Here is a 24,344-nt window from a genome sequence, read left to right on the forward strand (position 1 = left end):
CTTGTTTGTACTCAAAAATCCTGATATGTATCAGGTGAATAATGGCATACACAAATTAAGTACTAGGTGGCATAATAAACTACATGTTTCCTTTGTGAGATTATCTTCCATTCAAAAGAGTGTGCATTTTTCATCCATTAGAATATTTAATAACTTGCCATACAATATATATTCCTTGAAAGACAATATTAATACTTTTAAACAAAGGCTAAAAGATTATCTTATTTTAAATGCATTTTATTTGGTAGATGAATACATGGCATACAGGCAAGCATAATACATTATTGTTGTCTTTCCAAGATTATGTATTATCTAGATTTGTTATATGACTGCTCTTTATTTTATTATTGTGTTTTTATTTTATAATTCTTGAATATTTTAATTGTTGAGACTAGATTGCATTTTGCAATGTCATTTTGCTGACGAATTCAATATCCAGTCCGGTTCCCGGACAATGGATCTGTGAAATTATGTATCTTTGTATGTATGTATGTATATTCAAATGGGCTACATTCCTGTTAACTCACGAGATTATGGAACTCACAGGTGTTGAGACAGTTCAGCTGATAAATTGAGATTAGCTTTATGACACGAAAGTATGTAGAAGGAGTGAAAAAGGTTAACTATGTAAGAGCACAAACAAAAATTAGTAAATAATATACTGTGTGTGTGTGTGTGTGTGTGTGTGTGTGCGTGTGATCGTATGTGTGTATGTGAGATTAATTAAGCCCAGGAATTACTTCACATTTACATTATGAAACAACAACAACAGTATGGTAGTGAAGGTAATCAAAATTCTCCAGAAATAGTGAATGAAGCAGTTTGGGACTGAAAATGTCTGGTGATGGACAACTGCCTCACTGTTTTCTCCAGCTACTTTATGATATAGTTAGCCAGCTGAAAATAAGTAAGCTTCAACTGTTTATGTGCTGTGAAGTCATGCCTAACTCGTGCAGTTAGGCATGGGCTAGCGGCCTCCATAGTCTAGAGGTAACGTTCCCACCTCATGACTCGTAGTACGCGGGTTCAAATACCCGGCGGAGGTCGTCGAATTTTTAAGGGCGGAAAAATTCAGGGAACAAGTCCTCCGGGAGGGACTTTAAGCCGTGGGTCCCGTGTCGTAGCTTTACGGCACGTAAAAGAACATCATATCTCCAAAGGAGGTCACTGAGCCAAATTAACGGACGTTTCCTGCCCAACAGCAGTCTCTAATACCTCTGGTAGATGGGGGAAGCATTATAGATACCTCTCAGCTAGTAGAGCCGGTCTCGCTGGCTGGGCGGGACTTATGGTAAGCACCAGTACTGGTAGGATGTAGAGACTGGTAGAAATCATAGAGGGAAGCACAATGGACCACTACAGGTCTAAGTGCATGGGGAAACTCACCCTCTCCAATAACTAACTAACTAACTAACTAACTAGGCATGGGCTTCTCATTGCGAAGGCACAGGTTCAGTTCCATAGTAGTTTATGTTGAATTTATGGTGAACAGAATGACACTGGGACAGGTTTCCTCTGAGCACTTCATTTTTTCCCTGACAATTATTATTACATGCTCACCTGTCATCAGGGACTGTTACTGTAGGCTCACTTTTGGCAACTAACAAATGTGTGTACTATACCAGGAAGCTGAAGTTGTATGAAGAACAAGAGCTGACAATGCAAGTGTTCTGTGAGACAGATAACATGGGTCTTACCACCACATCACCACAGCCACCTATGGAAAGGTCAGAGAGTGCAGACTTCTCTCAGGTAATGCATTTTATAAATAAATTTATACATTATTACTGATATCATGAAATTGAAAAGTATATAGATGGAATGATCTTAACTTTTATCATTTGTGTGTCACCTTTTATACAAGTTTAAAGTTTAATGTCATAATATTCATACCAAGTTCTGTAAAAATGGATTTAATTAAAAGTTGTGAGAGGGATACACTCATGGATATGATGATATCATAAATATGTCTTCTCTTATAAACAAATAAAACAACTAAAAATACCATTAATTGCGTACTATAGGTCACATTGAGATTTTAGATGGAAAATTTTATGAAGGAAACCTGATTACACCTCAATGCATGCAAATTGTTGTCAGTTTCTAGGAAAACAATGTCTTATACTTTGTAAAACACAACATATTCCAGTGCTACAAAATGCAAATAGCATCATAATCTGCAGCACTAGAATATAACTGCACTTATATAAATATGGTGGTATAAAATTGAACAACTTTACAAAGGAGAAGCACTTAACAATGGCAAGGGTATACAAATATACAATATAATAGCAGATGTTACTCTGTTCATGTGACATATTCCAGGTGGACAATACATATGCTACAATCCAACATCCTGCACGTCGCGGGTCTCTCAGTGCAGTAATATCAATGGGAGGAGAGGACATGGGAGATTATGCAACGTTATCAGGAGGCATGGTTGTACACAATGATGGAAGTGCCCACAGTTCACTTCGAGGCACTCCCAGAGATGTAAGGACTTTTAAATTTGGAATTCTCTGTAACATATATGGACTAACAATTCATAGTTATTAAAATTTCACATATAAATCTAGGCATCTTTTTGAATCATCTGTCTTTGCATTTCACTTTTTTTTTTCCATCTATAGGCAGTGTTGGTTAATATCTTGTCATTTTCTCATTGTTGTCACTAAATGTTTCGGCCTAACCAGCCATCATCAGGTGTACAGGTTGTTGTGATGAAGGAATCTGCTGCTCACTGTAATGTTGTTCTGCTTTTCTTATGTAGTTGCCTCAGACTCCAGGTTATGTGGGTTAACCAGCTGTTTTATTTGAGTGTCCTTGAACAACCACTATGCAGTTTGCCCAGTAACTGTATCATACATATAGACTCAAATTTGTAAACCCTGGCCACTCTAGCAAATAACAGTATAATAACATGATAATGGCCAATTGACCATTGCACATTGCATATAAAGGAACTGTATATAACTGATACAACTGTGTTCGCTAGTTGTGTGTACCGAAATTCTCACATTTATGTTACTGCCTTGTTCTCCTCCTCCTCCTCCTTTGATGTTTCTGCTTTTATGTGACTTGCCTAGCAACAGTGCATTCATCTGTCTTTCTAAAGCTTCTCCTCCTTAATTTCCTGCCCCCCCCCCATTCTTCATCCTGTGTGACACTTTCCTGACCTGCCGATACCTTCTTAATCTTGGTCTTCTGGGCACTTTTCTTTTCAATTTATGCCAAAATCTTCATTGGCCATATGTTATATCACAATAAACAACACATAGAATTTAATTGTGTAAACACAGCAGTGACAATTTTATATCACTGATGGCCCAATAGTGACAAAGTGGCAGAAATGCAGCTTAATATTGTAACTACAGTCAACTCCTGGTTATTCAGGGTCCAAGCATACAGATTTTGAAGAAAATTTTGCCATTTTTATAGAGTTACTCAAAAACAAAATTGTGATACTCATATGTTCACCCACCACATTGTAGTTCTCCCAGGCTTCACAAGGAGTGCTACCCATTATCCCCCTCATGCAAGTGCCATTACAGTATAGGCCAGTTGAATTTGTGATCATGTTGCAGTAATGTGTCTGAAATCTTTCACCCAGGAAACTTCCTGTTGTGTCTTACCATTGAAATGCTAATAGAAAATGACACCTGTTCCATATTCTTGGATCATATTTGTTACCACTACCACTAGATATTTTGAATAATGGAAAACTGCTCATGTGCACACACATCAACCTTTGTTCTTTCTCGTCCCAAGCTCATTAATCACATGCAAACCCTCTAGTGGTTCACTTCTGAGATATAAGACCTCCTATGGAAGAATTAAAGCAAAAATATGCTGTTTTGAATTTGTACTGGGTTTCTACACTTCCCATTCAATGAGCAGATTCATGTAAATGGTGGACCCCATTAGCCAGACATGCTGAATAGCCCGGAGTTTGCCATACTTGTATAAAATCACAAACACACATAATGACTCTGATATTGCTTTATTTATTTATAACTGAGAATATTCTTTTTTTGCACTGACAGATGTATGAAGCATCATTAGGCTTCCAAGGATCAACATTCCAAGTTCCAGATAAACCACTGTGTGGAAGTAATAATATGGCAAGTTGCAGTAGTGACCCATTCAGACCGCAGACTGCCCTCACCATTAACAAGGAAGGGCAGCCTGAATTTGTGGCTGAGCTCATCTAACCAAATATACATGTGAAAGGATGCATTCTGGTCAGAGGATTGCCATTTTTATTGATGTAACTCATATCAATACTGTATTTCTGAAAGCACAGTCAATATTGTGATACTGAAACCTAAACCCTTATATTGGATATATCACTGAAATATTAAAAAAAAAATCAAGGTGACAATACTATAGAAAGAGATTTCTAGAAGGACTACTAGTGTGTGTTCAAGTTTTATTATATGACAATGTCTGGGTATATTAAAATAGGAATTTGCAAATCAAGTTTTCAGGAACTTTTGCATAAGACTGTTATGATGAATATTGTGGATGCAAACCTGGTATTTCTGTAATTATGAGCTTCAGTAATGAGACAGGGAAGTGCATTTCAACTTATGCTACTGTGTTTAGGTGTGGTGAGGTTCTGTTCTCACCAAAATGTCTCTCACTTTTCCCATTCCAAAGCTAACCATTTATGACCAATTAGATTTTTACCTCACCTTGAACCATTACCCCAATTCGGATAGCATAGCTTTTCCTAAAATAACTTAGTACACACTGGTAGAAGTTATACATATTTTTAACATAGTTTATTAATGTTGAAAATTTATACTGAAAGGTAAAATGCACTTTGGTATCTGTAGGAAAATAATTCTGGCACAAAGAATGGCATGATGGAAATGCAAAGTTTATAAAGTTTCTCTGCTTTATGTGAGTGTCATGCACAGGATTATTTACAGTGTTTTATACATAACTGTGAAGAAAACGGTAGCGTCCCATATTTTTGCTTCTTTTTACAACAGTGAAGAGTGATTTTGCAGTCATATAGAACTGATATGGGTAAACATAATCAGAGCATAATTTCAATTTTCAGGTTGTTGATAAGACTGGACTAGTGATTCAAATATAAAGAGTAAGTGTGGGTGATTGGTGCAAAATATATTACCTAAGTCTTCAAACTCGACACACATCTGTAATTAAGCCCTGATTATGAATTGCAGATAACTGAAACTATTTTTATTTTGTAATATGCAAACAAGTGGCTCAATAATTTACTCACATGATTGTACATATGTGCTGAGTGTTATGGTTAACATTTCTTTATTGTAATTAAAATTTGTACAAATGTGCCAGAGTTTTGTTTCAGATGTAACTGAATGTACCATATTTATATTAAACAGAATTTTGTTTACATTCAGCATTCAAGCTCATTAATATGGTGTCTACCTATAAGCACTTTGGCTGCAGTTTGGAATATTTGGTTAAATGTTTATAGTATTGGAGACCAGCCAGGATAGCGTAGTCGGTATTGTGACTGGCTATGGGCTGGATGGCTGAGAAATTGGAGTTCGAGTCTGGGTAGAGTCATCAGCAGAGTGCTGTCCCGGCACAACATCAAAGCAGTGGGTCTGTCTCCATACAAATTATCCAATTTCCTCCGGCCGGTTAAAGACAGCCTGGGCCTAAGGACACCGGGTGTATACAGTATCCCATGCGAGTGCGGGAAGGTCTATATTGGGCAGACAGGCCGCTCCGTGGACACGAGGTTGAAGGAGCATCAGCGGCACATCCGTCTCGAACATCCGGACAAGTCGGCCGTAGCTGAACACAGCATCGAACTGGGACACCGCATTCAGCTTCAGAATACCTCCATCCTCGCCACCAAGACGCGCTATATGGATCGCATCATTAGGGAAGCCATTGAGATCGAACTGCATCCAGGGAATATGAACAGAGAGGATGGGTTTCGTCTCAGCAAGTCTTGGAAACCTCTTATCTGTTCTCTTAAAAACCCCCCACCGGGATATGACGCCAGATCCAGAAGGCCACAAGGCCATGACCAACCAACATAACACCCCCCCCCTCAGCTTACGGTTAAAGCGAAGCCTTGTAACCTTGCTATTCTCTCCCCTACACAAAATCACGCTTGTCCCAGCTCCCTTCCCCCACCCCTCCCACACCACTGCTTTCACTTGTATACTTGCCCTTCCCCCCTTCCCTCTCTGCTCTCTAGGAATATTTCCACAGTCTGCTTTACCGTTTCTCACGGTGTTGTCGCTTGCAGATTTCTTATACTTTTTCTTCTACCCTGAAGATGGGGGCGATACGTTCCTCCGAAACATCGGTTAACACCACATATACACGGTGCCAAATCCCAGAAGACTGCTTTCTTCATAGTCACCGCCGTGAAAGCCTCAAATCTTACAAGAATGTTCAACTCTCCATGTCATCCAGACTGGCTCTGGGGCCCACCCAGCCTTCTATATAATGGGTACTGGGGACCCTTTCCCAGGGGGTAAAGCAGCCTCCAACTAGTGCCAAGGTCAAGAAAATGTGGATCTATACATCCACTCACTCATATGCCTTTATGGCATAGTGCTTAAATGGTTAAGCACAGGGACAACTAAAGTCATCTTAGATGAACACACTGGGCTTTGTATTATTACTGTCATGAGAGAGAGAGAGAGGGGGAGAGAGAAGGAAGGAAGGGGGGCAGAGGGGGAGGGAGTGAGAGAGAGAGAGAGAGAGTGTGTGTGTGTGTGTATGTGTATATATATGTGTGTGTGTGTGTGTGTGTGTGTGTGTGTGTATACATACAAGTACTGAAACTGAGAAATCAGCCCTATGCTCCAAAGTGGGAGCGAAGAGGAAGAAAAAAATATGAGGCAGGATCCCAGATTTTAACTAGCAGGTAATGTTATCAGGATGAAAGAAAGGTAATATTTGGCCAGCTAGATAGCATCATTACAATACTGCACCACCCAGCCAATACAGGAAAAGAAAAGTTGTAATATCTTTTAATTAAACTAAAACTTCACATCTTATCACTGATGTCCATTTATTTATTGGGTGACTATAAACTTCGCTGGTTAAACACACTTTAATCCCGTGAAATTTCATGCCTGTGACATTAACTGATGTCCCCTAAATATACTGAGGTTTTCCAACAATCAAAGTGTGCCAGTGCAATAAAACATAATCCCTTCAACACTGCAACCACAGATTAAAAGCATGGTCAAGTTAAGATATCATACTTGTAGATAATGAAAAGAGTTTGTGTCAACATAGGTCCAGAAATGCACAGTTTCCAAGTTTTTAAAGCCTGTCTATGACCTAAGCTCTTCACATTACCTTACAGTAAATGTTACAAATGTCCACCTACTGCTTGAAAGAGGCCTCTGCTCGATGTATCATTGCCACCCAAAGATGATCCAAAATTCCTGGCATATTGTCTGAAAACCCACTACAATTTGATTTTTGGGAGGTTCCAGATCATCTACTGGAGTGGAATAAACCAACGATTTTAAATGGCCCCAGAAGTAGTAATCCAGTGGATTTAAATCAGGTGAGGAATAAGGCCAGGCAATTGGTCCACCTATATCTATCCATCGACCAGGAAACTTTCAAGTTGGGTACCTGCCGGCAACGAGACAGAAATGTGCAGGAGTACCATCATGCAGGAAGTACAGTTCTCAATGAATGATCAGTGGCACACTGGCCAAGAAATGAGGCATGTTGTATCACAAGATAGCTTTGTAATCATGCCCTGTAATCCTCTTTGGAATTATGTGGGGTGCAAATAAATTATCACCACAAATACTGGGCCAGATGTTGATGGAGAACTGCTATTGGTGATGTGATGGAAGAATTGCATGAGGATTTTCATATGCCCACAGATGCTGATTGTGAAAGTTATCAGTTCCACCTGTGAACTGTGCTCCATGCATAAATATCACCAAGGCAGGGAAGTTAGGATTTCTACCACACTGCTGTAAGAACCACTCACACAGAGTAATTTTGTAGTGACAAGGCCTGTACATGCTGCAGATGGTAGGGATACAGCTGTTGTTTTCACAACGCTCTCAAGACAGATGAATGAGTGATGCCTACTTGCACTGATGCCCTTCATGTGCTATTTCCAGGAGCTTCAGTCACAAGAACCAGACTACAGGAGTCACAGATCTTGCTCACCCCATTGGCAACATGAGGTGCAAAATTCCCATGTTCACAAAGTCGGCAATGGATACTTAGAAAGGTTTTCCTCTCTGGACAGCCTCGTCCTGGATACCTTTCTTGGTACAAATGAGTCACCACAGCATTACAATCTGCCAAACAAAACATGAAGTGCCCCTATGGGCCTCAGGACCTGTTACAGGGATAGCTTTACTTTTTTTATAAGGCCCTGGCTGCAGCTGCTGAAAATATTCAGGTTTGGGTTGTTCTGAATGCACAGAATAAACAGTAGGATAAGCGTTTGTCGATGTGATAACATTTCCTCACCGTATCCAGCTGCAGATTATAACACGCGGTAGACAGGTCAGGACCCCATATGACCACTGAGGGGTCTGAGGAAAGTGATCTGTTGGATGACCAGAATGTGACAGTTCAGCCAGGTACTGGGAGACACCAAGAAGAGAGGCAAGAACTGGCAAAATACTGAAAGGAAGAACTGTGGGAAGCAAAATGAGACAGGAAACTTTTCATCAATCAACCTGCATAGAATGGAAACAATATCAGAAAAAATTTCTTATAAATGTCATTGTAATCACGATCATTGTTGTCAACAACAACAAGATGAAGCAGAAGCATCTGTGTCTTACATCACATCATCCACAATTAATGCTCCTCTATACCTATCACACATGAAATCATACATTCTTTATTTTATTTTCCCATAAATCAAAATACATTGATACAGGACTTGTCATATCATAATACTATCTACATTCTCTGAGCAATGATATCCATAGGTGTATAGCCTAGTTCAAATGAAGAGTACAGCATAGTATAACACTAAAAAATAAACTCGTAGTATTAAAAATTTGTTAAAATTTCCTGATAACTTTCCTTTTGATGATATATAACAAATAATCAGATCACAAATTAAAATAATCTCTTGTAAAATATACATGCAATATTATATTTATATTTATTTATTATATTATATTTGTTGTTTAAGATAAAAGGTAAAGTTGTCCCTGTGCTTAATAAAATAAGCACTATGCCATGAAGGCATATGGGGGAGTGGATGTATAGATCAACATTTTTTTGACCTCAGCATTAGCTTGAGGTGAGTGGTCAGCTTCATGCCCCAGCAGCTTTCCCCCTGGGGAAAAAGCCCCCAGTGCCCATTGGATAGGTTGGGTGGACCACAGAGCTGGTCCGGACAACTTGGAGAACAGGAAATTCTTGACCCTACTGGGACTCGGAACTCTGACCCCTCAGTCATCTAGCCCATAGCCAGTCACTATACTGACTATGCTATTCCAGCTCAAGTTGTATAAGATAACTACTGTAATTGTAAAATTGCAAGGGTTGTTCAAATGAAACATATTCAGTGATCATTCTGGGCAAAGGAGTAGAGGTAGTTAAAAATATTACCACTTAAGCCAACTTGCTCAGTTCAACATTTTTATTCCAAGAATACTTCTTCACAGAGTCCACAAAAATTAATGTTACGCTCACAGACATACGATAAATTTAAAATGGCCATATTTGCTAGCAATACCATGAATGGATTCCACTTGAATAACCCTCACATTAACAAACCCAGAACTAATGCATTACAAAATCATCAAAACCATCATTCAACAGCTTGTATATATTCACTTCTTATCATGAATAATTTAACTGTAAAACCTCCAATATAAAACTTACCTTATTCCAAACAGTGGCACTGGCACTGTATTTTGCCAAGCCAAGCCAAGGGTATCTGGGGAGGGGGATACCAAAATTGAAAAAAGGAAGTATATCAGATACTAATACCAAAAATTAAAATATTTTTCTATCCTGGCTATAGATGATGATCCACAGAAATATTCTTAAACAGCTTAAATGTAACATTGTGTGAAAATGTTCTGGTTCCCCCCCCCCCAAATAAATTGTTGCAGCCACAGCTCATGGTATAACCCACTGATCACAATACAGTCGATGTGTCTTTTATCATTCTGTATCACTCTATAATGATACTGTCGATCATACATCACCTGATAAAACGTGAACTTCACGCTAATAAAAGATAATGATTACAGCTCATTTCAGAAAAAAAAATCCCACTATAATCACATGTCATATTTCAATAAATTTTAAAGGGGATATATGGGACGGGGGGCGCCTATGTGTAACAAACTCAACAGATGATTCAGTTCACTTAACTCTCTTATTAATGCACAAGGTATTTTCCACCACTGAATTTGAAACACAGTGCTATAACATAAAACTGCAAGTCTGAATTTTGAATGTGGTGGTTTTACTGTAATTGCTAGCACTTAACATAAAGTTACAAAATATAGAAGCTTTAATATATATTGTACAAAAGCTGCTTATATCACATGATTATACAGTTATAAAATATGAGGTAAAAAAGAAGTAAGTAAAGCTATCCCTATAATATGTGGTGAAGGCCCATAAGGATATGAGACGTTGAGGGTCCCACATTATCTAGACAATCAGCTCAAAGAGGGCAGTAAGGTTGTCAGCCTCACGCGTAGGCTGCGCTTTAATTAATTCCTGGTACTTATTTCTCTTACAGGCTGAGTCGACCCCAGGGCCATAGTGTGGCTGGAAAGATTAGGTCAATTGAAAAAAATCCAGTGACCTCATCGGGACTTGGAACCAGTGACCTTCTGTCTTGTAGCATAGTGCATCAATGAACTATGTTACTGCGTGCCCCATAAAAGATGAGGTAGGAAATCTAAATCACTGGGGCAAAATCTGTGTGAATTTTCACTTGGTTGCGTTAATATTTTCTAGTGGTTTATTTCACAATGCTGTCAGTATCTAGCATAGGTTGTATTTAATGGTAGGATGACTAATGAAGTGAAATAGATTCAGAAGAAAATGGTTGTCACCTAACTGATGAACTATCCTGATATTTGCCTATGCCTGGGTTATATACATGTTGGCTTAAGGTATATGTTATCCATATTATGTTACAATGTATCAACTGGAAAGTACATACGAATTAGAGAGCTTGTATGAGATTTGAAAATTTCATAGGAGGGATTATGAAGAATAGAAATCTTCTGGGATGTCATGCCATGTAGTCTGGTAGAAATTTATCAATGTTTTGGAGGAACTTTGGTGAACTTCTACTATATTATGTGGCATTATGTTGCAGAAGATAGAACTCTTACGTAGTCCCTGCCACAAGAATCTCAAATTGTATTTATGTGAACCTAGTATTAGGCATTTTTCTCCTACTGTATTATTTCTGGCAAACCAAGTATAAACTCATAAGTAAGTTTGGCTGCATCCTGTACTGATGCTGTTTCAGTGTTCTGAAGTACTATGCAGATGTCATATTCAGGGTGAAGAGGCATAAAGAGCATGCGGCATGATGTTCTCAAAGTGGAAGTCTGGGGACATGGAACATGATGCATTTGCCAGTCACAATCTGATGTGAATCATTTCAGTTATCCCACGAGTAGCCTTGCATCTTGAATAAGCGACAGAGGTTTCTGGACTGGGACCTGATGACAATCATTAGAATTCAACTGATAAGTTCCAAAATGATAATACTTGAGTCTCAAACAGGTCATTAAGTTTTAAAAGCATCAATTTGTAACAGTATTTCAGCATCCTGCTGAACAGGTTCACAATTAATTGACAAGGACAGTTCTAAAGGTGCAATTTCTTGTCCTCTTTGTAGACTGGTGGTGTGCTACATTGTCATGTTCTTTCTTCTGCAGTATGTTTCAGCCTCATGAGGTTGATTATTTACATAGTAACCATTCACCATCTATGAAAACCATGCAATATTACATGATACAGAACATCAACAACTTCATACCCAGCACAAATACTCAATGCCATAACAAAACTCCATGTCAAGCCAACACTACACTTTAGAGTGCTAGCAATATAAAAAGTCAGTCTTAATTAATTTTAACAGAATTCACCAATCATTAGATCTTAACCAAATTTTAATGTTTTAAACAATGAACTAAAAGCAGTACAGTGCAGCAACTACATAAATAATCTACCTGATGATGACCTTATAAGGTCGGAACATGTCATAGAGGACATAATAATACTACATGACAATGTAGAACACAACCAGTCTATGAACATCGCAAGAAGTTGCACCTCAGACAACCCCCTGCAAATTAAATCATTAATTTGCAATATTTAGTAGCTTTACTAATACATCAGAAATCTAGGCATGGATAATGAAAGATAAAAGGAAGACTGGGATCAGTAAAAATTAGTTTTCTGAGATCCATGGCATGAGTCTTGCTTTGGGACCAAAACAGATATGCTGATATCATGAAAGAATTATGGATGTGCATTGACTCAAAAACTCAAAAGATTATATAACTAACTGGTTAAATAATTTAGACAGAATAGCATACAGCATTCAAAATAAGACTTTTCAATATATTCTACACAAAGAGAAATGTAGTAAGATTTAGAATGTGACAGAGAGATCAAAAGAAATTACAATGGGAACAGTATGGACCAAAGGTTCACCCAGAATTTGTTTTTGTCTTCTGAGTGTAGTACTATGTAGACTGTACAAGATTCAGAACAATATTGCATTTAGGCATGGCAATATTATTCTGTAACATCATAAACAGTTTACATCTTAGCACAAAAATGAAAAAAATTCAAATTTGATATTCAGAAACATGAATATCTACTGTCTCTAGTAGGTGGATATGTGATAACAACACCTTAATTACATTATAAAAAGTATACATAAAATACAACTGCTCAAAACTGATACCTAATTATTAATAACAGCTACAATGTAAAAGACTTGACATTATTGCACATATAAATCCCAGTCCTTATCACTTTCATTATCATCATCACTGTCTTCCTCCTCACTTTCAGCCTTACATCTATCGTGTGCAGTTTTTTGTTTTCCTTTTCGGCTTCTACTTTTCCCAGAAAGTTTTGTGCTCTGTTTTCTACTACTGATATTTCTGGATTCTGAAGGTCCTGCTTCATCACTAAAGGAGTATCGCTTCTTCAATCTCTCTCTGATCAGGAGGCCCTTGATAAGGAGTCGCCAATTGCCATACACTCGCTTTTCTAACTTCTCCCGTTGACGTTTCTCAGCTTCATCTTGTTCCTAATAACACCAATCATTCATTACAACATAATACAGTGATATGAGCCAACATCACCTTCACACTGCATTCCAGTTTTCACACGTGAAACTCAAGTCAAGGCATGTCACATCTTTCAGCGCAGAGAAAATTTCAATACCTAATGCAGGAGGATAAAGTGGGTCGTATGGCCTTTATACCGGGAGCGGAGGAAATGTCATTATAGTAATTAGGGTACATTATCAGTAGTTATTCTTTGACATTCTCCTGACCTTATTCAGACAATGTAACCCCACATTTTACCCTATTCAAAGAAATATAATCATTTTATATTATTCAATCTTAACACAAACAAGGCCAATATCTAAATGAAATACTGCATTCACATGCTATATGATATTTCAGAGCCTCAAAAAATTACTTTCCAGATGTTATTAAAAGACAGAAAAACAACATAAATACTGTAACGTGTTGAGTTACTGAAGACGCCGTTCAGATTGTTAATTGGTTTATTCAACAACCTACAAGTATTGGCTACAATTATTTATAACACAGTTGCGGGGTTTCACACTTTATAACCCTATTCGCAATAATCTGTTCACACTGTTCTCAGTAGTCTACATGTTTTTACAGTATGCGAGCTCTACAAGTCTCTCTGTATTACACACTCCCAATTACACAATTACACACGCGTCCGGTTCTTCTTTCTGCGATGGCTGCTATATTCCAACTCAACTCGTAGGCTGCTGCCTTGAGAACTCGTTCAGTGCTGACTGGAGAACTGTCTTCAGCGGCTGATACACTTTAACTGACAACAACTGAACTCGATGACGGCCACATTTCAACTCGCCTTGCAGGCAGTGTGGTTCACTTATATAGTCGCAGCCCTTGCATGTTACACAATGGATACCACTGTTGCCTGATGTTGTGTCGACGGCGGCGTTGCGTGCCATGTCACACTGCCGAGGGGGGAGACGGAGTGCTGACTCACCCACCATGTCACTGCTGGGTAGGGAGGGGTTGTTCTCCATTGCGCAACATGTCACAATACTTTTAAGCATGAAGCAGCATCTTCAAGTACTCGGGCAAGGAGAAGTCTAAGCGTTCACAGTTATAAATAATCAATGGTACTGAACTGACTTTCAACCCATTATCCAACCAGCTATGACTATCACAGTAACATACTGTCTTATGTTAGTGAATCTCTGATGAGAGGATGGTTTTGTCATTTGCAATGGTTGCAGGCACTTGCAGTGCAGTCATTATCAGGTCCAAGTCCCACAGGACTCATGATCATATTTTACTGTTTCAGATTTGAGATTCCCCCAACTCGGAGGGCCAAATCCCAGTATTTATACCCCCAGGAACAGGGTGGCCCTGTTATACCTCCTGGCAATGGGTTCCTTTTTCACCACCTCCTATGACTCGCAGGACTATGGTGGAGGCATCTGACCCCACCTCCACACTGGCTCGAACTCACTGCATTTGTTCACTTGGAGGCTCTAGTTATATAGCCTCAGGACAGACCACATATAGAAACACCATTTCCAACAATTCCTCTGTTGTTGTGTGTGTATCCATTACCGCAATACATGTTTATTGAGCAGTTACCTAACAGTAGGCAATTTCTTCTGGCTCCATTATTCCAGCCTTTCAGCTGTCATATCACAATATCAATGAACACACCAAATTATGTGAAATCTTAGCAGTTCAGTAAACTTATGAACAAATTAATTAACTGATCAATATATCATAGCTCCATCTTACAGGATTTAAGGAAACTTGTTTACACACTAAACAGACATGTGTGGTTAAGGTTTGAATATAAGAAATACTGAGGTTTTGTCCACAAAAGAAATATCTGGAAATTTTTGAACTTATACATGTTGAAGGCTACTAGTATAGTGATACCAGTTGCTTACAAATAAGCAAATACACAATAGCCATTACTAAGTAACAGCTTTGCAAACAAGCATGTTTCTGCAGCACCAACTGGGTACAATAATGGGAAGTGGTGTTTTCTATGCGGTTCATGCTAAGATGTTATAAGCAGGACAAGTCTAGAGTCAGTCAGACAAAAGTTCCTGTGGCTGAAGGGGGACATCTGCCATTGGAAGCCATTACCAGAAGACTTAAGTGTGCTCTAGTGAACTGAATTAGTGAAATGGTTATGATTACTTGTAGTCACGGATCTGTAAGAGTTCAATAAATCCAATTACCAATCACATGACAATACAAATAAAATGTTCATAATGGGAAATGTCTGTCTTATTAGGACTATCATTTCTAACAGATATAATAAAGAATTTATAAGGCTTGCAACATTTAATACCAATCCGTTTATCCAGAGCAGGGATGAACAACGAGATGGATAAGAGGACGCTAATGGATCTCCAAGTTTTACCTTAAACACAGCTTAAAAGTTGATAAATCACCTGAATATGTAACGTTAGTAATCTGAGTACTAGAAAAATTTGTTGACAGTATATGTTTTGTCCTGTATTTACTAACAGTTGAAGGATATATCACAATTTCTGAAGACAGCAACATTCTTCTTACCTGGGTCCAAGCATCAAGTAATGTATCCTTGTACTCCTCACAGACAACAAAACCATCAAGAACTGGGTGACTTCCACCACAATGGAAATCGAATCCAATCACAGCAGGTGCACAGTCAATTCCTAGTTTGCGTGCCACACGGTTCAAACCAGGAACTGTAAGAAAGTAAAAACATTGTCATGAATGTAACTTGTCTCTTATGATATGTCCCTTCTGTGTACTCATTTTGAAAACTGTACACCTTATGGGAAAATTGTAATGAATACAAAATTTGTGTTTCACGTATGTCTGCAGCTTCTGTTCAAAACATTTTTTGCTAAGATATTTAATGAGTTACTCTCGAGATTCACAGAAAGCCATTTAGATCTTCAAGCAGTGTTCATTATTTTTAGACAGTTTTAACCAAAAATAGAATATGCTGATAAATTTTAGTGATGAAGAAAGCAGTCTTCTGGGATTTGGCACCGTGTATATGTGGTGTTAACTGCTTTCTTCATAGTCACTGCCGTGAAAGCCTCAAGTCTTACATACAAATTTTAGTGATATTCTCCAACATCAAGTCATCGAAACCTGTTCAGTGGCCTTCAAGTTCGTAAGTCCTTTCATATCATGTGGCTTAAAGTATACAATAAAATTATTTATTTATTCAAAAAGCCTTTGTTACAAGCAATGAAAAATGCAGATCATTTCCATTTATATTTAGACATGTTTCAGTCTTCAAGAGATTACCTGCAGTCACTTCTCAGTCATGAGAAGCTATTTTTGTACTTATTTGCCATTATTAGCTTGGTTTTTTGAGTTGTTACATGTGTCTTTACCAACAAATATGGTAAAGGTAGTAGGTCAATTTTTTAAGACTTTTCAATACATATGTACGAAAAATCATAGTATTAGTGATATACCATATGTACATCATCTCAAAGGTCACATCATGCTCTTGATAATTCATCAGTATTTCTTTCTTACAGCTGTGGTTCCAAACTGTGATGTACAAATGTATGTAAAATGTTTTGGGGGAATTGCTGACAGATTGGTGAAAGAAAAAATAAAAACATCAGTTTTTTTTTTGCTAGTGGGGTAGGACTAAGTCCCTTGTATTGCGGCCACTTCTGGCCTATTGTACCAGCCCCAGATAGGTGAGGGTGATTGTGGAGCAATTGGTGGAATGAAGATTGGCAGGGGAAACCGAAGTACTCGGAGAAAACCTGCACCAGCGCCACTTTATCCACTACAAATCCCACTTAACCAGACACGGGATTGAACCTGGGCCGCTGCGATGGGAAGCCAGCGACTAACTGCTTGAGCTATGGTGCAGCCTTTTTTTCCTTACATAATGAAAATAAATATTAGTAATCGCATTAATGAATTAATGAAATAATATTTCAGATAATATAACAACTGGATAATGTGAATATCACAATATTTTGTGCATCAACTTTATTTCAAAGTAAATTCACAAACACAATATTGTGGGAAGCTATACTATTATTTGGTTTCTTTTGGGCATATTTCCTTGTCTGTTCCACCTGCATAACTGAGATTCACAGTTGCATTAGCTTCGCTTCCTGTTAGATGAAAAATGATTTGTAAAATAACTGTGATGGACAAGGTCAAATGTGAAAAAAAAAATTCAGAAGAAAATATAATTTCAAATGGGTCTTTAAAATTTTTTAAGGAGTGTTAAAAAGTTCCAGAAGGAAAGAGACCACTGGGAAGACCAAAGCATAGGTGGGTGAACAATTTTAAATTGGATCTTAGAGACGTAGGATGGGATGGTATGGATTTGATTGATCTGGCTCAGGATAGGGACCAGTGCAGGGCTCTTCTGAACATGGTAATGAACTTTCGGGTTCCATAAAATGCTGGGAAATTCTTGAGTAGCTGCACATTTTGCTTCTCCTCAAGAAGGGCTCAGCTCTGTAAATAAGTAATTGTTAAAAAGTTCAGGAACTACTATGTCACACAGATGACTCAAACCTGGCTAGACAAAATCATGAGCTTACCCTGAAGATGGACAGTGCCTCTGGGTAGCATACAGGGTTTATACAACTCCACATTTCCATATTCATTTCTAGGAACCTTCCCATCTACAGCAGGAGGGGGAACATAATCTTCCACCTGCCATGAGCCAAACACCTCTAGAGGCAGATCTTTGACGAACTGCCCCGTCATCTGAAAGTATAACCATCTGTTCAAAATTTTCAACATGAAGCGGGAAAGTACCCTTAGTTGTAAAGTAGCTGCTTATTATTCAGACATGCAGAACCAAGCAAAGGGATACAGTGTCACTTCAAACCTTAAATTTCATGTATGTCATATTTCATAACTGTTATCTTCTCATACATGAGCATCACTTTCAGTTTGTAACCTTTTAATTCTCATATAGACAGCTCACCAAGGGTCACCAACTGTTTATGAGTAACAGGCAACTATGACAAGCTTAGAATTTATAGTGCCCACAATATGAATATGTCAACCCATCCCCCACAAAGGGAACACAAAATGAAATAATCTACAGATATATTGGGTTTTTGGACTTTATCCATCGTCCTGGTTTTAAGATAACTAAGAAAAACACGACATTTTGGACCAGTGATTGAGGCTAGCTCTTTCTAAGGGACCCAACAGAATAGGTGTTTTCCCTCACCTGAGGACGGAAACAGATCCAGTTTCTGAAACATCATGTTTTTCTTAGTTATCTTAAAACCAGGATGATGGATAAAGTCCAAAAACCCAATATCTCTGTGTGTTATACACCATCGTCAGAATCCTATAGTAACTACTTGAAATAATCTAATTACAAATGACACATTTCAACCTTATCTGTTCACGTCTTCCAAAACAGTTATAATTAGTTATTTTTTAGAAACTGTCATTTAGAAATCATTATTTACACCAAAAACTCTGAATTAACTGATGTGAGAACACATACGAGATATTTTTTTTACTGCCTGTTTATTTACAATCTACTCTATAAAATACGAGTAAAGTAAATTTAGTAGTCGATGCAGTCAATGTAGGTGCTGCCAGCCAATGCCGGTTCACCTTAGGCTATATATGTAAGTCTTTGGGCCACTGTCTTTTGAGCCTTCTTGCAACGGTTGGTTCACTGGTGAGAGCAGCAATCAGTTCATTTGTATGATTCATATTCCTGTTTCTGTACATGTTGGCCTGGGAATTTATTACATCCCCGATAAATGGTATTTTTAGGTCGTCAACATATGAAACATCTTGAAATCCTTGGCACTAGACATCTAATTCATAGGGCAAAAATGACCATACGCTTTGCAATGAACAGCAAATAATTAAGAAATTATAATTAACGATGCCTGAAGCATGCAGTGGGCAATACCTTGTCATACTTGGGCCTAGCTTTCACAATCTTGTACGGTGTTTCTCCCAGTCGAACAACTTTGGCTTCTTTCAACCAAATCTCCCTTGAATGAAGAACATGAACACATTCCCTTGCATATATAGGTTTCCCCCTCACAAACCCAAGAGGTGGAGCATCTGGAGGGTATAAGGCCTCAAACTTTAGCAAGTCATCCTTCAGTACATACAGTGGATGATTTTTAAACCTGGCAAATAAAACAAAGGTTTGTTGATATCAATACAATGAATTACGAATCTGGTGAACTTTATTCAGATTTAACATATCAATACACTGTAAATTCTTTTTCTGTGGATTACTTCATGATGCCGTCAGTAGCTAGACCATATAGGCTCAAATGATAGGATATGATGGATGAAATGGAAAGGATTTGGAAGGAAGCTGTTGTGGTCTAAATTGAGGTATTATCCAGCCCTGGGCTCAAGGTAATGAGGAAAATCATTAAAATCTTTTATTGCTTTTGGCGTTTACCTACAGCCACTGAACAAATGCTGCTTTCATCTACATGTCTCACTGTTTACTGGCTAGTAGCAGGATGGTAAATAATTCAGTGATTTTCAAGGTTGAATGCAGGACCAATACTGGCTATTTCCTGTTCTTTGGATTATCCATTGTTTTAATTATCTGCATTCACTACCATGGATAACTGAGAAGTCACAACAGAAAGAGTATAAAGTGCAGAAACTGAGGGAAAAAACAAAATAACAGAGAAGAATTAGCATGTCATAAAGGAGGGTAAGGTCGTTACAGGACCAAAGAGATGTAACATAGAAAGTTAAACTAATATGTTAGGGACAGACAGATATGTAGTACTTGCATGTTGAGTTAGGCTACTAATTTTAAGCATTCGCTTCTGTGAAAAGAATTTAGCATAAAATAGATAAGAAATGAATAATTTATTTTATATCTGCAGTAAACAGACATCAGGAACACACAAGAATGCAAATTCACAAAGAACAAAACTGGAAAATATGTGTACATTGGAGTACACCTTTTCATTGTTGTTTTTAACAGTGCAAATGCATACTCTTTCAAAGTAGTTGGCATGGGGCGATCTAGCATTAGCCTGTTTAGCTCCTCATCTTCTTCCTTATCATGAGCAGTAGGAGCAGAAACGAAAGGACTCAGTGATTCTTTCCACCACTTCTCATCCACACGAAGTTTCCTCGTCAATGTCGAGAACTGGACGCAATACCGACATGTCACATCCTTCAACGTAAGGTCATTGTTGAAGGCTAGGACATATGTTACTGGTTGTGTAGCACGTGACTGTGGGCAAAGAAAGCAAAATATAACTTCAGATTTCTGACATGAAAAGCAAAATTACTGGGAGCTGTGTTACCCTAATACCTTTTGGAACTACTGACCATTTTTTATGAAGCTCATGTTACTGAAGGTCATCTATGGCATGTACATTTGACATGTAAAGGAACCAGTCTTGTACAGCAATAAAGGTTTGAAGATAATCGTTTTCTGGGATGTGAGAAGTTTCTGATGTTCCTTCCAAATGCTGGTAAACTTCTACTAGACTCTGTACTATCACACCCCAGGAGTGTGTCATTTTCATAGTCCTTGCCATGAGAACTTCAGATATCACACTGAAGATTTAAATCTAGTATTTAGTTGTACATACAAACAAAAAATAAAACAAACTACGTGGCTTTAGTCTGCAAGTGAACTATACTGACCGAGTGACCGCCGCTTGTTGGCGAACTTAGTGCCAACTTTAGCGGATAGAGGGTGTCACGTTGTCAGTGCAACGAATCCCCATGGCCGTTAATCTCGGTTGTCTAGACCAGAGCTGCTATTTCCTTGAAATACCTCCTCAATTACCCTCATGAGGCTGAGTGGACACTGTTCCGCACCCACTACTTCTCAGAAAATCTTGTAGCACCACAAATCGAACCCGGGACCTCTGGATCTGTAGCCAGAAACTCTGACCACTAGACCACAGAGGCAGTCAGCTTTACATATATCAAGTGATAATGTCCAGTATCATACACTGGGATACATAATGAGCAAAGTAAATGAGTTGGCTTACGTGCAACTCTGCAACGCAGTGCAGTTTGCCGCTCTGAACATCAACACTGATCCATTTCTCCTCCTCTTCAAGGAACACCTCACTCCAAACATCACAGCGATCCTTCTTCTTCTTCTCCTTCTTCTGGGTCCCTTTTCCAGCAGTGGATGTCCCAGAATCTGATACCAGCACTCCTCTATCCAGTACTTTTCTATGAGTCACCTTCTTTTGCATTACCATTTTTGACTTAACATCACTTTCACTGCTGGAGTCCCCTGACTTTGTCCTCTTCAAGTTGCTAGACTTATGATCCACTGAAGCCTCTGGCACAAAGTCACTGTCACTGTCTTCATCTTGTCTGAGGGAAGATGCAATTTGAGACAAATTTCTTTTCTTGTTTATATTAACCCCAACATTCTTGCTACCACTTCCTCTCTCCTTTGACAAGGTTTCCTCCTGACCTATTGTACTAACATCAGTAGCAGGTCTATGAGGATGCCTGCCACCAGTGATTCTGATTTTCAGGTTTTGCTGCTCTTTACATGCCACCCTCATGTATTGATTTGATGTATCACCTTCATCAGAAGACTCAGACTTGTCTCTGTACATGTTTAGTGTTACTTTACGTGCCCTAAGTGTTCTTTTCAGGTTCTGCATTTTTTCTTCTGATACATCAGCATCATTCCTACGTTTCTTTACATCTGGAGTTTTGGTCTTCAAATTTAAATTGCTTGATTTCTTATTCTTATGATTATGATTATCATCCCCTTGCTTCTCATCCTGTAACTTGATTGCAGTTTTTGATTTCTTGTCTTTCAAGAACTTATTTTCCTCTTTTGATGATTTTTTTGAAGTTGTTGCTTCATTGGTATCCCTCGTATCATTCTTCTCAACTTTCATATCAATACCCTCCTCTTTGTTTCTCTCTGTTCTGTTCATGCCAACCATGTCTTCAGCTGAAGGTTTTAATGGAAGTGGCTGTAGTGACATCAACAATCTTGCTTTTACACCTAGTGCTCTAAGTACGCAAATAAACATAAACACCAAATCACGTGCGGAAGGTGCAGTCCGTGATTGGAATGATTTCTGTAAAGATTCACAGTGTGGTAATAGAGATTCATTATCTATTCTGTCTGCAATGGTTATAGTTTTCCTAAACCATTCCACAATTTTCTCAAGATAGCTCAGGTTTGTGTGTTTTGCTGGGTAGCAATGTTGTGATGGAATTAAAGAGAGTGATTGGGCCATAAGAACTTCGGAATTGAGTACTGAATTGATATATTGACCATGAGCAATCCAACACAGGAGATGAACTTTGTGAATTAGGACTTGAAACTCACGTTTCATCCTGTTAAGTCGACGCCTCAAGTGGGCTTCCATATCAAATCCTTTCTTCTTACGTTTCCTGTACAAATCAGGCGCTTCTAGTGTCACTTCAATACCTTCTTTGGGTATAATATGTTCTGTAGGTTTCACATCTAATCCTTTAACTTCTTCCCAATCTGATAAATTGTTCTCTGAATCTGATGCTGAATTATGTGCCCAGTCTGTAACAGCTGTGCTTACTTTTGATATGGTTCCTAAACTTTCTCCCAAAGCCAGTAACTGAGATACATCCATTTCATTTATATCAGGTGCTAATGAAACCTTTACTCCCTCATCTGGTATGTTCAAATTTCCTGTTGATACTTCAGAAGTATTCCTCTGCTTTGATTTTATTCTGCGCTTATTACTGTTCATTGTTTTCTTTTTTCTACCAGTTTTGCCAGATGTTATACTCTCTTCACGGTTAACAGGAAAATAAACTGACTGACTTTCTGGAACACTTTCAAAGTCTGAATCATCAGAATCATTCAAACATGTAACACCAGTCAAGATATTATTCTCTATAGCAGTAAAATCTGATGTTAATTCTTTTTTTTCAGGAAACCTATCCAAATTCAAATATGACAAATCAGGGGTATGCATGAACTCATCAGAACAGCTGCCTGATGATTCAACTTTTGGTTGTATGTTATTGTGTATGGCATTCTCCTGTGTGTTTTCTGATGATTTAGAATCATTCTTTTCTGCCTCTGTCTCTAATTTTGGTTTCTTTCCTTTCAACGAATTTGAGCTTCTTTTTTCTCCATGTTTTACTTCACTTTTGATGGAAGACGAACACCTCTTCATTGATCTTCGCATCATTTTAATTTAAGAAATAAGTACCGCCCACAGGCAAATGCGAAATTTTTACCCAGGATGATCCGCTACAGCTTTGACACTAGTTAAGACTACAGGTTGAAACCATAAATTACGTAATACACGTGGTGTCTTCAGCACTGAAAAGAAAAAATTGCTTCACTATCCACTCAGTGTCAACTGTTCGTAGTAAACTGGGGAGTTACTACATAACATCATACGCATAAGCATGAACTACGTATCCTCTTCATACATAAGTAAAGTCAAATTACCCCCAATTAACCCCACTGCAGAGATAATATCAATATACGTTCCAATTCGCGCCTATGATCAACTGCATAAAGTAAGCCGCAAATCGTTCTGAATTTCAGACTAATTAGAACAAAAATATATTAAACGGACATTTTCACATACTGTCACTTCTATTCTATGTACAAAATTACAAGCTATAAAAGGCTATTTTATAACATAACTTGAATCATGAATTACATTCAATTAGTACGAAAATTTGCGACATTTGACATTCCTTCAGCAATCTCAAACCATGACCGACCATGACCAACATTATAGATATAAACTTACCTACGCACACCAATCCCTGTTGTCCCTACAGACACCGCTCCATATAGGTAGTTGTGCTTCCTGGGCATAGATGGCAGGAGAAACGGCATGTCATTTTCTGCCATCTACAAAATAAAATAACTAATTAGTTCCATGGAACAGAGTCATTGAGAAGCCGCATAATCAAGAACTTCGCAACATTTTATTGAACCCGAAGGTTCATTACCATGTTCACAGAGCCCTCTACTGGCCCCTATACTGAGCCAAATAAATCTAGGCCATGTCATCCCATATTATTTATTAAGGATCCGCTTTAATAATATCCTCCCACCTACGTCAAGGTCTTCCTAATATCCTTTTGGATATCCCACCAGAATCCTAC

At 38.3% G+C, this 24,344-nt stretch overlaps 2 protein-coding genes across 4 annotated transcripts in view; one reads left to right on the top strand and one right to left on the bottom strand.

The window, feature by feature from the left end:
• LOC111863651 (cadherin-87A) overlaps positions 1–5,393 on the top strand; it is a gene marked incomplete at its 5' end in the record, with an annotated part of 49,115 nt that extends 43,722 nt beyond the window's left edge. The window contains 3 exon segments of the mRNA XM_023850150.2: positions 1,626–1,752; positions 2,326–2,493; positions 4,044–5,393. Of these exon segments, the coding sequence (XP_023705918.2) occupies positions 1,626–1,752; positions 2,326–2,493; positions 4,044–4,211 (463 nt within the window).
• A 5,376-nt stretch (positions 5,394–10,769) lies between these two features.
• LOC111863662 (DNA repair protein complementing XP-C cells homolog) lies at positions 10,770–23,954 on the bottom strand. 3 transcript variants are annotated; one of them, XM_023850162.2, is made up of 7 exons: positions 23,891–23,954; positions 21,242–23,541; positions 20,228–20,469; positions 19,162–19,387; positions 17,813–17,981; positions 15,810–15,964; positions 10,770–13,273 (listed from the first exon to the last, which is right to left on the bottom strand). In XM_023850162.2, the coding sequence occupies exons 2-7, from the start codon at positions 23,405–23,407 to the stop codon at positions 12,962–12,964; spliced, it is 3,270 nt and encodes a 1,089-aa protein (XP_023705930.1). In that variant the 5' UTR covers positions 23,408–23,541; positions 23,891–23,954; the 3' UTR covers positions 10,770–12,961. The 3 variants fall into 3 exon arrangements, with proteins under 3 accessions (XP_023705930.1, XP_023705931.1, XP_023705929.1); XM_023850163.2 differs by having other exon boundaries at positions 23,674–23,949; XM_023850161.2 differs by having other exon boundaries at positions 21,242–23,949.
• Between the last annotated feature and the right edge of the window lie 390 nt (positions 23,955–24,344).

The sequence above is a fragment of the Cryptotermes secundus genome, unplaced genomic scaffold, assembly GCF_002891405.2.
Source record: "Cryptotermes secundus unplaced genomic scaffold, Csec_1.0 scaffold234, whole genome shotgun sequence".
Taxonomy (NCBI): Eukaryota; Metazoa; Arthropoda; class Insecta; order Blattodea; family Kalotermitidae; genus Cryptotermes; species Cryptotermes secundus.